Here is a 15,149-nt window from a genome sequence, read left to right on the forward strand (position 1 = left end):
TTAAAACAGAGGAAGAACCTGTCCTATTTACAGCAGGGCACGTATACTCACTTTTAATAGAATGTACACTTCTTTTGTGTACATTAGTATCACATTATGTTATAGAAATGCCCTTGCAGTAAGCACCTTTCTAATGCAGCCTTTGCAGAAATATTTCCTACAGATGGTTTACATTCAAATAGACCATACTTGACCCATTGCTGCAAAGAACGTGACACTAATGCATGAGGATCTTGGTTCATGGTATCTGAAAGGCTAGGCACAAAATGCTTTAAGATTCTAGTATGCAAGGATACTGATTTTGTATGTCAAACCATTTAGCTTCTAGCCAACGTGGAGATGAGTCTTTAGACAAAATGATCGATCAAAGATTACTTTTGTATCTCAGCCTGGAATAAGTTGCATAACTCCCAGTGTTTAAAACCTTCATAAAGAAATAGTTTCAACCATCTTTGTATCAACAAATTTCCTGTTGTCAGTTCGAATAATGTCAGATGAATCTCACAGCAAACTCAAAATTTATAGTCTTGACTACCTAGAGATGTAGACCTATGAGGTAATAAAATTTAAGCCCAACACTTACATCGTAAATTAGATGATAAAAATGACAAATTAGACAACATGGAGACAAGAAGTGGACCAGCAAAGACATCTAGCCTTGCACTTAAGGTCAATATTTGATGCTGAATAATGGACAAAAAAGCATGCGGCCCAAGTAGATAAGACAGGACAATGCTATCTCTGAGCCTAAACTGAGTGAAAGATTGTTGTGAAGAACATTATTGAAAGAAAAATGAAAAAAAGGGTGGACAAATAAAGAAATCAAAGAGAACTATCAGTTTCAATAGAGTAGAGAGGGAGCTCTACAAAGATAAATCAACACGAACTCTTTGGCTCTTCCAAAGAATATGGCCAGATATATTCATTCACTACAAAGTCAAATTTCTTCTCCTAGGTCCAGTATTTACCACAATAAATCTGGAAACTTCAGAAGATAAACTCCACTGTAAAAACAACCATGTGTGACTGGAACTTCGTAGAGAACACTTCTTTTCCAATTTTGGCAAATAAATAAGCTTCTAAGGATTTCACTGAGGTTATACAATTTAATAGCATGCACTGGTATACACGGACATTTACCAGATGTCTCATTATCCACAGCCTTCCGGTTAATCTTTTGCCAACACAAACATTTTTGTAAACATGATGATGTTTAACAGAGCCAGAGTAACATGATGTTGTTTAACAGAGCCAGAGTAAAGTAAGCTTGAAGATTAAGTGACCAGTAGTTAAATCCGTCAAGCCTGTACAAGTAGTGAAGAAGTATAGAGAGCTTTTACATTTTGTGCTTTTAAATTAATGTGGAGACAAGTATCATGAACTGATAACCTAGGATACCAAACCAAGTCGTAAACATGATGTTATAATTAAATCCATTGCAACTATGCAGTGCAGAATCTAATATGTGGTACCAACATAAAACATAGGGACAAAGGATTATGCATAATGAGCTTAGAAATGATCAATTTGCCAGACCTGTATAATCGATTACATGCAGGAAAAATCCAAGCTTGTAGAAGAACGTTTCTAGCTGTTTCAAGTCATTAACAGGAATTTCAGAACCAGTATTCCCAAATAGACCACCTGGTTTCCTCATATTTCCACCCGATACCACCTCATATATTAGAAACTGCAAGCAATGAACCTGAGGAGTAGGAGATAACACTAAGTTTCAATATTTTATCCCAGGAATGTTATCTAGGATATTTAGCACATAGTCAAACATGAATTTAGTCTAATGCCTTCATGACAGCAGCAAGAATTAAGCACATGCAGATTACGGAAGACAGTTGACGTTTAATTGGCAACTGATATTTTGTAAACATTGCATTAGTGAATTTGCAAAAAGGTAGGAGATCCTTTCAATAAAGTTGCCATGTCTCTCTTTGTATTATTTCTGAACTACCATAAAATTTTTTCAGAGCAGCAAAAATGCAATGAGGTCACCATATTTTCAGCTGGTACCAAAAGCAGGTCAGGTTGTGGAGAAGGGGCATAGGTGAGACAAACAGTCACAAGAATAACATAGAACACAAGCAAATAAATTGGAGGTAAACCTGTGCAGCTGTTGGTGCTACAGGCCTTGGATAGAAGAAGTTCACTTTGCTTTCTTCACCTGCATGGGGAAATGATTGTAAATCTGACTCGGGTTTACTTGTATTTGCCATCCAGTCAGCTGAAAGCGTCCGCATGTCAGAGAGTATCCTGAAATTAGCCATATACGTAAAGTGTTAGAGGACAGCAAATATTTTTGGTCCCACTTAGATTCTGCTCTCACTCTGAGGTGCCTGAACTCAAAAAACATACAGACTAGGCTTGTAATAATCCCTTTAAGCACAAGAATAGACAAGGAAAATAAAATGGGTAAATATCGTTATAAGGATAATAGAAGTACCCGCATTCATAGCACCAAGAAATGTGGACCTAAGGAAACTTGAAAATTAAGAAAGACACGAACTGAAGCACAAAAAATCTCAGGAAGCTTCTATTTGCATCAGGACCAATGATGTTTATGGCCACAAGGGAACCTCAAAGTAGGTAGACTGTAACTTGTAAATGGAAAGACTGTGTAATTCAAGAGATGGTTCACAACTTGTCCAGAAAAATGACTGCCTGATTTACCAAAGCGCATATATTTCTACCTCGTGCACTTCTGCAAATACAGTCCCAGTTTAGGAATTGGAACACACACATAATAAACATCTTCTCACTTTTCTCCTCATGCAATGACCTTGACATCATATATCTGGATTGCAGAACAATATTAAAATTTTCTAGACTCAAAGTAGTGTTTTCTGTACCCTAATAAGGAATAAGAAACTTTTTTCCCTGACATAAGTTACTCCGTTAACTTTGTATCAGCAAATTACAGTTGGCTAGAGCAAACAAAGCATACTGTAAACTGCTTATTGTTTATCTCCTGATTCCAGGAAGAGATTATGGACATTTAGAAGGAAAAACCTTTTCCCGTGTGCAGATCAAATACATAATGGACTCCAACAATAGAGTACTAACTTCTTTCTGAAGCACCATTTCAAGAAAAACTAAAGCAGCTATGACAACAGTATCCATTCAGTAGAAATGACTAATATATGTTTGTGTCTGAACAGATTTATTTTGCAACTGAGAGATTTAGTGGACCCAACAAGAAAGTTATCATTTTGCATCATGTTGAAACTGTAAAATATTTTCTGTCACAGAAATTTCAGTTTCTAATCAAAGGTTTTTATCATTGCTCCAACATCCATGTTTCTCAACATTAAGTATGATTACAACATTGGTACTACAATCATTGTCTTACTCTAGGTACACGTGAAAATACAACTACTACAAGCTTTTGAGAAAATGTTTTGGACAGTTAAACTCTCTTTCTGACTGTCTTTTGTAAAATGCCAATGGAGAAAAACGAAGAAACAAGTTCCAACCTGGAAAGATCCTTTTTCTTCCGAAAGGTGGTGCGTAACATAGTAGCCAGCGTGTTTTGAACGAAGTCTTGGACCTCTGCATGGATAGTCTCCCATAATGCATCAGCCACCAATGTATCAACCTTCTGCAACATTGACCCAATGCTTTTGATGTAGCTCACAAGTTCAACTAAAGCTTTCCTTTCCTCAGCACTATAATTATATCGTACCACCTAGATGATATTAAAAATAGTAACATCATTCAACTCTTGACTGACAATCTGTGAACTTATGAAGCCAATAAATGATATAGTATCACAGAAATAAGCATTTCATGGCAGAAGGCTGAGCATAGACGGTAATAGCTGTGGCAAAGACAACCAGGAAAAGAACAACGCTAGCAGCAGCTTCACAGAAGCTTTTGGTCAACAAAAGCCGTAGAAGAAGGCAACCAGAGGACAGACCAAGCAAGCTGAAATGAAAAACTCAGGCACGTGTATGATGCAGGGTAATGAGAAACACAATATACCAAAAGAGAAGAACCTTGAACTTGGGAAGAAACACTTTTGGAACTTCCCAAGGATTTCAAACTGACTTTCATTAAATTGTTGCAAGTATACATAGCCCAAGAAAATCTCGTCTAATGCTTCACTAGGAAGGTTTAATATAGTGATTTGATGACAAAAATGTGCTATTAGACCTTAGGCTCCAGTTTGTTCTTGGGCAACAAAGTTTTACTTGGAGATCAAGTAGTTCTCGTACCCAAGGATATTTATCATATAAAGTTGCCATGTATCAAGTGTATGAGGCAGGTTACGGGATGAAGATTATTTCTGGAAATGAACTATCCTCTGCAGAGATTGTGACGCCTAGGTTATTTTTTCTCTTTAGCTTCTACTTCTTCCTCCCCTCCTCTAAATTCTGCTCTTCTCTCTTTCTAAAGTCTTTTTAATATACATATTGATCATAATCTTCTAAATTTCGCCATTCTAAAAACTTTTGAATTCCAAATCAATGCACACCCCTTCTACTTGTATAACCCCCCATTCACACAAAACCGCAGTTACAGTAAGTATTATACATGGATGATGCTTTGTTCTGTCACTGAAACCTTTAAGATCCTGCTTTAGATGAACTACATTTTCTTCCATATGCCAAGAGACAGAATCAGCATTAGAAGAAATCCAAGAGGAGAAAGACAGACAGATCAAACCTTTTCATAGTCAGAAAATGATGTTGGTGTCCCATTAGACTCTGTCAGAACTGGATCCTTGCATGGACGAGAAAATTTCCATGCACATTGTTCCCAAATGCGTGAAGTCCATCTACTAACGAGTTGAAAACCTTCAACAACCATATCATAAACATTTCCTTTTACTTCCTTCACCCACTCAATATCTGCACTATCTATTGATCTCAGTAACACAAGCTGCACAGGTAAAAATTTATTAGTGGAATGCTTTATCAAACTGAGGAACATTATCTTGACAGAACACATATATACAATATCTAAAATCATATAATCGCTACACAATGCTGCATGTGAACAAACCAAATCTTCATTATTGAAGATTTATTTATCTTTGCACGGTATATGCATGTTTGCCAAAGCAAGCATCACTCATCAACATTCACTGATATGTTATATGTCTAAAAATAGATGCGCATAAGCTCAAAAACACAGGAATAATTACCTGATTCATAGATGAAGCAAAACGTATAGAGAAGTCATCGTGCTCAGCACGTATGGCCCCAATGTGGTTGACGATGAGATAGTGTCGCTGATAAGTGAATTGGGTCAAGACATACAGCAAAGGAATATTGGATAATTATTTCTAAAAGAAATATGTTCATTCCAGCAGGTTGTCTTACTTTTACAAACTTAAGGTTATTTCACTTCCAAAAAACACATGGGACATTGCAGAGAAAAAGACACATGGAGGTATCCAGCAAGGCTAATGATATCAATGAAAGATTTTTTAGCAAAACAACACATGGTCATTCACAATATAACAAATATAGGAGTCTGAGAATCCACCGAAGTCAAACACATTATTACATCTCATGACTATTAACTCATATTCAGTTATAACCCCTTCTAGAAAAGCCCACGCACATTTGAAGATTAGAGGTTATGGTTAGTAGATGCAGCGAAAAACTTGGCATCTATTTCAAGTACTAATTGATCTTGATGCTTGAAAAAAAATGATCCTTCATTGCTATTGAATTGAAATCTGGAACAAAATGCAGAGAGGCAGAGTGTGAGAAATATCTGGTAAAAATTATACTTCATTAGACAAGGTAAAGAGGTTGACAGACAGACAGATGGAGATGGAGACAGAGAAAGACAGAGACCAACACAACTCTTACGATTTATGAACTCCACTAGTTAAGGACACAGCAAACACCTTTTCAACTCTCATTCAACTTTGGTAGGCATGTTTGATTGCATATGTCTTGCTGAATATCCTTGTACATATCCACCTATCTCTTTTTACCAGATCAATTTGGAGAGAAACCGGAAACAAACAAAAGACACACACATTTTTTAAAACAGTCAAAAGAAGAGGTGAACCATCATAAGTATATGAAATTTGAACTATGACTACAGATCAATAAAAAAGAGCAGTAAGAACCAAAAATAACATGCTGCAGAATAAACAAACTCACACCTAAAGCCAGTTTGATATTAAACATCATAATCTAACTTCTCTATTCTTGCAACTACAATACCGAGAGAAGCGACATATTAAAATATTTAAACATTGAAAAGGATATTCTTGTGTCTCGCGTGGTGGCAGCTCATGAGTTGCTGGAAGAGTGAGAAGACGAGTTTGAGATGAAAATTTAGGGAAGTACACTGACAACTCTTTTAGAATTGCTGCCGGAGAAAGATGAAGGTCCGGAAATGCAGGGATAACCGGATCATTCTAAGCAAAAAGAGCAAACCAAGAAAGAAAAACCAAAATGAAGTGAGTAAGTTCAATCAGATATGAACAAAATACAAGACAATGTGATAAAATAAAGTGCAGGAGAATTACTTTCTTAAGAGCTGACTATGTTAGAAGATAGCTAAGCCAATATACCTTGAATATACTTATCAATCTGTTGATCTTCACCCTCTTATACAGTGACTCACTATCTTTCTCTGATGATGCAGCTAAGACAACAAGAACAGGAAGTACACGAAGAAGAATGTGCCGCTCAGGGAACAGAAGGGCAAAATCCAACTCCAGTGACTCAACAGCAAAAACTATGAGAACCTGCAGAATGTCTTCAACACTGCAGGAAGTTAAGGAACTCAAATCACCAAAATCATGTAGGAGAACTGATACCAGGATATAGTAAGGAGTTTTTATTCCAGCTGTATATCAAATAACATATCTTAGTTTACAAAACAAAATGAAGTTACACAAGAATGACAGTATCTGCACAATGGAATCAATTCCTTTCTAGATATAGTGTAATAAAAAATCACACTGATAGACAAGGTTGCAAAGAGCTAGTGGAAACCAGACAACAACAAATAGAAAAATGGATCATTCCTTTCTTATACTTTTCTTGTTATAATCATTTATTGGGAGCAAGTGCGCTCTGTGGTGCTAAACAATAACAAAGATGTCATAACCTGCAAAAAACACTGGTCCTTATGAACTGATTTTAACTGCTATAAGGATCATACTTAGAAGCAACACCATGAACTTCAAGTGGAAACCTTTTCAACTAGGGATATGACAAAAATATACCTTAGTTGAATTCCAGTGCATCTTATGTTGTATAACTACCAATGAATCTCCGATCAGGAAAACTTCATGACAACAGCAAATAAAATCAACTCACACACACAAAATGAAGAGCATGGAAGCTTGTCTGCCTATTCAAGAATTATAAATAGTTTGCGCACGTATTCCTTTTCCACATAGACTATAACAAAAAAGTTAATTTCATAGTTCAACTATGCAGCTTGATGATAAAGTTCTTCCGAGAAAATGTGCTCCCAGACAAAGGATACTTGTTTACACGAAACATTTCAACATGCAAGTTGAGCAGTATTGCCCACCTCGTGCTCAAGAAGATCTGCACAGAAGTGAAATGATTGAGATCAAATCCAGAATGTGATCATCAACAAAATGATCTTGTATACCATCTCCTAATTATAAATGATGATCAAGAATGTAATTTTTGGATGAGTAAGTTTTTTATACACTGTCAGTGTACATTTTTTTACACTAGCAGATTTAGATCATTGCCACATAACATGAATTCAAATTTGAAATTCAAATCATGAACATGTGGCATTGCTACATTCATAACTGCTAGTGTAATAAAATCATTACACTATCAGTGCATAAAAAGTTAATCCTTTTTGGATCTGCTTCACAAGACTGAAAAAAAAAATTGCATACCTGTAAATCATCTAATTCTTCCCTCATAGTGTCAGTTTCTTGCCACTGTACACTCACTTGAGTAAATGTCCTGACATATTAAATATGATTCAAAAATGAATAAGCTACTAAGTTGAATCAGCAAGTGAAACTCATTTTCATCGAAAAGGTTTAATCCAAACACCATTAACAACCTAAAAAAAGTGGCCCATGACAAATTATATGTCCATTGAAAGAAATTGCAGAAATATATGCCATAGTTGCCTCTTCTTGAAATGTGACCACGAAATTTCGTTTAGTTAATTATACAAATATATCATTTAAATTCAACCCAGTGCATACTTTTTATTTAATTTTTTTCTAGCAGGGGATGGGTGGGATTTAAGAAGCGGGAAGGGGGCAGGGGAATTAGAAGCAGTGCATACTTGTCACTACAGCAAAGCACAACCAAGTATTGCATTAATATTATTTTAATAAATCAAAAACAGCACCTCCAAGCTCCAAATAAAGAAGCATAACTCTACTACTCATACTACATATACTGATGATGGATTAATACAACAACTCATAGAGATCTTTAATTACAGTACTTGAGATTACTTATGGAACTGAATCCCAACCTGCTCTATTTAGCCCAATCTCAATCATTCCAAAATCAATCATATCTCTTGATGTTATCTTCCTCTTCCCTAGTTTTCCAGCAATTTCTCATGTCTATTAATTTAATATCAGTATGTTATGGTCTTTATATACAAATCCAGACCAATTTAAAACAACATTCTGTTTCCTTTGCATAATATCTCAAAAAGGTATACATCAGTACTACTTACCAATATACAAGTTTCACACCTTTTCTTTCCAGACTTTCCACAGACAATATCATTTGTCTAAAATTTTAGGAATTAAGTACCAAAAGCTTGTGGTTGAGTGAATGTAAATTTAGCTCCCTATTGTTTGAAAGCTATATTTTGCTCCTTGTAGTTGAAATGTTAGTTTACATTATAAATAGCAGCTGAAGATTACAAAAATTTTGACCAAAAGGATACATAAGCCATTTTCTCATTTAAAAATATTTTTTATTCTCTTTCCTTTTTCTTTTCTCTTTTTTCTCTTTCTTTCTTTTGCTTTATTGCTGTTCCGCCTTCACCTTCCCAACAGAATAGACCCAATGCCAACTCCCTCCTTCATCCTGCCAGCGAACATTGCCTACGTGTTCTCTACCCACCCTTTAAAATTCCAACACACTTCAAGGTTCAATTTTACTTTTTCAAGTAGAATTCTAATCTAATACCAGGCCTAATTCATAACCACCAAAGTTTCAGTAAATTCAAGTTCCACACCACATCTGCCACTATTTATAGACTATTCATTTCTTTTTTCTTAGGGTAAAAAACAAAAAAGCCCCCTGTGGTAAACCTAATACACAGAAAAGCCCCCCATGGTTTCAAAATATACAACACGACCCCTCATGCTTTGAACTAAATTGTAAAGGTGACGGAATCCGTTAAAGTTAACGGAAATGGACAAAATGACCAAAATACCCTGATATAATTAAGCAAAAGACAGTTCAAAAAAATCATTTGTTTTATTCTCTAAATAGAGAGAATTGAGGGTTAAGGGGTAGAATAGGTATATTTGATAAAAATTAAGTATAAAAATTTTTTTTTAGGTTCCAATAAGTCATTTCCATTAAATTTAACGGATTCCGTCACTTTTACAATTTAGTTCAAAGCATGAGGTATCGTGTTGTATATTTTGAAACCATAGGGGGCTTTTCTGTGTATTAGACTTACCAGAGGGGGCTTTTTTGTTTTTTGCCCATTTTCTTATCATTGCTATTAATTCCATGAAATTTTTTGGAAATTTAAGTTGGAAAAGGGAGTGAGGACCCATGGCCTTTTTTGTTCGATTCGCTATGCTCCTGTCTTTTTCAATAAATTCAAGGATGAAATCGGGATCTATGCAAATCCATGCAAAAAAGGAATCCAAGATACAGAATCCATGAAATTTTGCCACCGGTCAGCTGTGGCCTTCAGCAGTGAATGCAGTGGCAAATTGTGATCCTGGTCACAGATATGGTGACCTTTTTGCAAAAACATATTATGGGGAAGAAGCTTTCTTCTAAATTTTCATCCTTACCCTGAAATATTTCTGAAATTGTATTTTTGCCCTACACATTCATTTTAATTTCTAGTTAACCTTGATTCAAAGGGCAATTTGGTAATTTCATCATTGTTTCAATGGGAAAGCTAACAGTTTCACTTTAGTTCAAAACCATAAGGACAAGTGTAGGTTTCCTAACCATAGGAAGGTAATGTTAACAACCGCTTAACCACAGGGGGCTTTTCGGTATTTAACCTAAAGTTTAAATATTCTCTTTGATCCTTTAGCTTAGTTTTCTAACATCACACAAAGGTAAAAAACTCAGATACTTGGAAAAAATCTGTTTAGGAGATTTCATATTTTTGTACTGGGGATCCATCAATCAGAAAACAAAAGAAATATGATATTATGATCCAACCCAAAGAAGATTTTCAGCCCAAGAACCATCCTGTACCATTATTTAAGATATAATGACCTTCCATTTCAGGTCAGAAGGACAATCACAGTAGTAGTTCACAAAAAAGTAGTAATAACAATAACAATTGGAGCAGAATACTAGATAGCAATAGTGCTTTCTTATTCTCCTCTTTTCACCACCAACCACTGCAACAAATTGATTTAATACAGATTTTGTCCACGACAAAGAACGGCAAGTGTTAATAGAAGAACCAAGAGCAGTGCCTTAACCATATTAGCCACACTTAACATGGAAATTGTTTCCATGAATTGCAAAAAGGAAATTTGATATGAATGTCAACAGTTACATATCAAAAATTTTTCCCTCACTAAATCTAAACCATTTAGCATCTCACAAGTGAGAAACTCTGAACCCCACTCTAGTAGCTCACAAGTACCAAATGTGATTTTAATGCAATTAAGTTTATACGTGCTTTTATTACGTTCCTATAGGGGTTAACAATCAGTCATAGGTACAGATCAGGAAGTCAAAACCCAAATGTAAATTTAAACCATCCTCAACAAGGCTTAAATCTTGCCAACTTCTGTTTAACCAAATTGACACTTCCAAATTCCTCATGGCCACTGTTGTGGAACTAAAGTGATTAGGGAAAAAACCCTGCTTAGAAGAAGTTTTCATTTTAATATTTTCTCAAAATTACCTTTTCTGCAGAAAAAATAAAAGTTAAAAAATAAACAACACCAACCTGTTGCTCAAATCATATTAGTAACTATCAAAAAGCCAAACTTTTGAACAGAGCCCTAAGATTATGCCACTAATTAAAGTAGATATTCAATGATTTTATTATTTTCAGTGTGTCAAAATTTATCCTGCAAGCAAAGATAGAAGCTGGTAAACTGAATTAATTTTCTACTCAAGTCCTTCTGCTTGTCATATGTGACCAAAAATTGATAGATTTTATACCCCCAAGAAATGTATAATGATTGTCTTTTTCTCATACTTAAGACTCCAGTACCTAACAGTGAAACTAGAAGTAAGCAAAGTGCTTAGAGGCTGAAAGTTGTATAACAATAGTCTTTGCCTCAAGTATTAACTCAGACTCTTAGCACTTAAAGAACCAGTCCCAGTTCTTTAAATGTATAAAGATGTTGTATGTACACCTACACGAAGAAATTTAGATTATAAAGTCACAAATTTTAAGTTAATTTAGATTTTTTCAGTGAGAGCACTTCAAAAGTGTTGAAAACTAATAAGCACCCCATTATTTATGTAATTGGTGCATTATCATTTCAGATGCCCATGAGTGTCAGTCTATTTCAGACCGCGGAAGTATAGAACCTTGGCCTAGCATAGTAAGACTCAACAACTCTCCTTGACCTCATTCTACCAACCAAAGGAAATAAGAAACAGTATAGCCTCTCACAACAAGTCTTAGAAAGTTTAGAAAGTAGCACATAGAGCATACATCCAAAAATACAATGATATTTTTGCACATTAAGAATCTAATGCATACCTCTTATACCAAGAAAAATCATTGGGAATGCTTGCCTTTGCATTTTTAAGATGATCGATTTGGACCAAAACATCAAGTAATTTTAACATAGACCTGCAGCAAAACCAAGAAACCATAAAAAGATCCATAGGCATGAACTATCACACTAAAATCACATTACATCATGTGAAATAAATTGAATCATTCAAACGATGTCATAACTAATCAGTTCATGAGATAAAGACAGAACTGAAGGATTTCAACTGCAAAATTGCAGGCAAGAATATCAAGGTCACGGAGACAGGACATCATCATGCATTTTGTCCGAATGGGATTTGAGAATTTAAGAGACAAAAAAGATAATATCAAAACAGGTTGTCTGACTGCACAACACAAAGGATTTAAAGATGCCTAGTAATAGCTGACAATACAGATCAATTAATTAAAATTGTCATTTGGCAAACAGCTTCATCAGATACCAACTCTAAAGAGTGAGCAAGGAATTTAGCTAAATCTGCATTCTGTTTCATGAGCATAAAAGAAGAAATATTTGAGGTTCTTAAATCATACAGAACAGTCAACTTGTGTGAGAAATTGCAGCAATCATAACACATCAAAAGCTTAAAGCTGCATTCTAAAAAGAGATGAATAAAATGTATAACCCATCTTTGATTGGATATTTTATAATTTATACAAGCCATTATCTAGCCAGATGTCCTCAAATCCTAGTCAAATTTCAGATTTAGCATTTCCAAATTTGGACAGCTACATGGATAATCATTGTACCATGAGAAATTAGTATTTTCCCAAACACTATCATGAGAAAGAGATGAAATCTCACCGAGTTATTTCAACATAAACCAATAGAAGATGCGGAATCAGTCAAATAAGAATACAATGGATCAAAATGTAAACTTGTATGAGGTTCAACATACATTTATGCAGGGATCAGAACCACAGCCATTAGAGTTGCATTTGCTATTGTATATGACCTATTTGATCCATTTCAGTTTGTTGAGAAACTTAAACTAACAGAACGTAAAGGACAAAAAAGCCATATAAACGCACCAAAGATGGGTTATGGTAGGGCCATTGATACGCCTCTCAGGCCTAGAAAATCGTTGCATATCGGCAGCTAGCTGCATTGATTAGCTTTTAACTTTAGGTAATATTTTTATCATATCCTAAAACCACAAAGGCCAAACTATACAATACAATCATGCCTTAGAGGAAGCTGACGCTTGCCACCGTTGAATTTCACGTAGACGGCTCATTTCCAAATCAAGAACTTGATAAGTTTCTAAATACAATTCAGCCTGGCTTTGCTTCATAGAATCTGGAAGCTGATACAAACAAATCCACATATCAAGGACAAGAGATAGATGGTCAGAGCAGAATAGATTTGTTTTATCAACTAAGAAAATTAAGACTATGACTTAAAGATATGAAAATTTGAAAACTTTATCTGACTGAATATCAAGAAAGAAGAACATGCAAAGAATCCCAGAATTGCGTTATAAGTCCATACAAGTACTATTACACACCCTTCAACTTTCAACACGAACCTACATACTTAGCATGCTTGCTTTTCCATTCTCATTAAATTTAAAAAGAGATATCTATTTTCTATACATTCTTGCATTTTACTTCCTAAAATAGCAATTGCAGAACAATGTCCTTGGCAAACACAGAATCGACAAATAAAACAAAGGCATACTGAAATGCTACAAAATCAGAAACTAAAATCCACCTGAGGAAGTGCTTTAACGCAACTCCGGTAAGTATAAAGCACTGATCCCATTTCCTTTCCTTCTTGTATTAACACATTCTGCCATAATTCCAACGTTCACCAAAAGCCACCAGAAAATCAACGAAAATTTGTGAAAATGGCGCACCTGGCTGCCTAATCAATATCCTATAATAACACAGGTAAATATTGTACCAGCTGATTAATAGCTTTTGTGTCTTCTGACAAAGAGAGACGATAAGCGGCAACATCACTATATTCTGCAAAATTAAATAAAAAGCAATAATGATTTAAGAAAATTAAAAATCCAAATTGCAACAAAAATTTCATAATGCAATATCAAAAAATTAATAAAAAAAATTAAATTTCCATAGCACTCTAAATTCAACTCAAAAATAAAACCTTGAACAGCAAAAAGTTCCAAAAAACGAAAAAAAAAATTGCTTACCAACTGGACTAGTAGTTGCAGCTCTTTCAGTAGAAACCCAAAACCCTGGGCCTTGAACTTCCGGTTGATCATCCTATAAACCACATAATTTTCCCCAAAAAAATGTAAAATTTATTAATCAAAGCAATGCAATGAAAATATCTTTATTGAAGCTATTAAAAGTAGTTAAATTAATAAGTAAATTACCTCTAATGAGAATGTGGAGAGAGCAGCAATAGCTTCTTCGACGGGAACCGCCATTGATGACAGAAAAAATGCACTAATTCAATTAATCATCCGTAGAAAAAAACCATTAATGGAGATTTTTTTCCCTTTTTTCTTCTTATTTTTGGGGGAAATTCACAAATTTTGTGTCTGAAGAAGACTATGAAGTAAGAGAGTAAGAATTGAAAAAAATTTTGGGTTGAAATGGAAAGCAAATTTGGATCTGGAAAGAGAAAAAGAAAAAAAAAAAAAAGGACGTACAAGTAGGCAAGCACAATGTACAACTCGTTTTCTGGTACTTGGTGGGCAAAAAGGTAAATTAGTAAAGAGGTATTTTCATTTTCTATTAGTGGGTATCCACTTATGTCATCATTTCTTGTATAATGGAAGGGGAAAAATAAGGGAAAAAGCCAAAGAGTAATGATTTCAAAATTGGAAGCTTTGCTTTTACTCCTGGTTGAGTTGAATGTTAATCCTCCTCTTCTTTAATTCGTAACAGATTTATGGTATTAAAAAAAAAAAGATATATGGTATTAAAATTATTTCAATAATTTCCCCTAAGGTTTTTATAGTTGAACTTGGCACCCCTGAGATTTTGAAAATATTACAGATATTTGCTAATTGAGACGCGTTTATAAAATGTCAACCAAATCAGAAAATGTGAGACTCTGTAGAAACTAATTTTGGAAGATAAAAAGATAATTTAGCCCTACAAATGAGGTGTTGATTTCCCTCTGTATTAATTGATTATAAATATCAAAAAGTGAGGACCCGCAAAATTCCCTTATTTTATATTATTTTATTTTATTTTTTCGCATGCATTTTCTTTACTTTACTTGATTATATTAATTTTTCAAAGATTTTTATAAGTGAGTATAGTTTTTAAAT

At 34.6% G+C, this 15,149-nt stretch overlaps 1 protein-coding gene across 1 annotated transcript in view; it reads right to left on the reverse strand.

Annotated features, from left to right (window-relative positions):
* LOC113749208 (protein PIR) overlaps nucleotides 1-14,414 on the reverse strand; it is a 30,550-nt gene extending 16,136 nt beyond the window's left edge. The window contains exons 1-16 of the mRNA XM_027292885.1: nucleotides 14,244-14,414; nucleotides 14,058-14,130; nucleotides 13,805-13,869; nucleotides 13,613-13,690; nucleotides 13,086-13,205; nucleotides 12,931-13,001; nucleotides 11,884-11,976; nucleotides 7,871-7,940; nucleotides 7,477-7,541; nucleotides 6,551-6,746; nucleotides 6,243-6,394; nucleotides 5,159-5,252; nucleotides 4,678-4,893; nucleotides 3,486-3,697; nucleotides 2,118-2,265; nucleotides 1,537-1,705 (exon numbers count right to left, since the gene is read on the reverse strand). Coding sequence (XP_027148686.1) covers nucleotides 1,537-1,705; nucleotides 2,118-2,265; nucleotides 3,486-3,697; nucleotides 4,678-4,893; nucleotides 5,159-5,252; nucleotides 6,243-6,394; nucleotides 6,551-6,746; nucleotides 7,477-7,541; nucleotides 7,871-7,940; nucleotides 11,884-11,976; nucleotides 12,931-13,001; nucleotides 13,086-13,205; nucleotides 13,613-13,690; nucleotides 13,805-13,869; nucleotides 14,058-14,130; nucleotides 14,244-14,297 — 1,876 coding nt within the window. The 5' untranslated portion in view covers nucleotides 14,298-14,414. The remainder of the gene's footprint in view (nucleotides 1-1,536; nucleotides 1,706-2,117; nucleotides 2,266-3,485; nucleotides 3,698-4,677; nucleotides 4,894-5,158; nucleotides 5,253-6,242; nucleotides 6,395-6,550; nucleotides 6,747-7,476; nucleotides 7,542-7,870; nucleotides 7,941-11,883; nucleotides 11,977-12,930; nucleotides 13,002-13,085; nucleotides 13,206-13,612; nucleotides 13,691-13,804; nucleotides 13,870-14,057; nucleotides 14,131-14,243) is intronic.
* Nucleotides 14,415-15,149: the final 735 nt, after the last annotated feature.

The sequence above is a fragment of the Coffea eugenioides genome, chromosome 10 (assembly GCF_003713205.1).
Source record: "Coffea eugenioides isolate CCC68of chromosome 10, Ceug_1.0, whole genome shotgun sequence".
Lineage (NCBI taxonomy): Eukaryota > Viridiplantae > Streptophyta > Magnoliopsida > Gentianales > Rubiaceae > Coffea > Coffea eugenioides.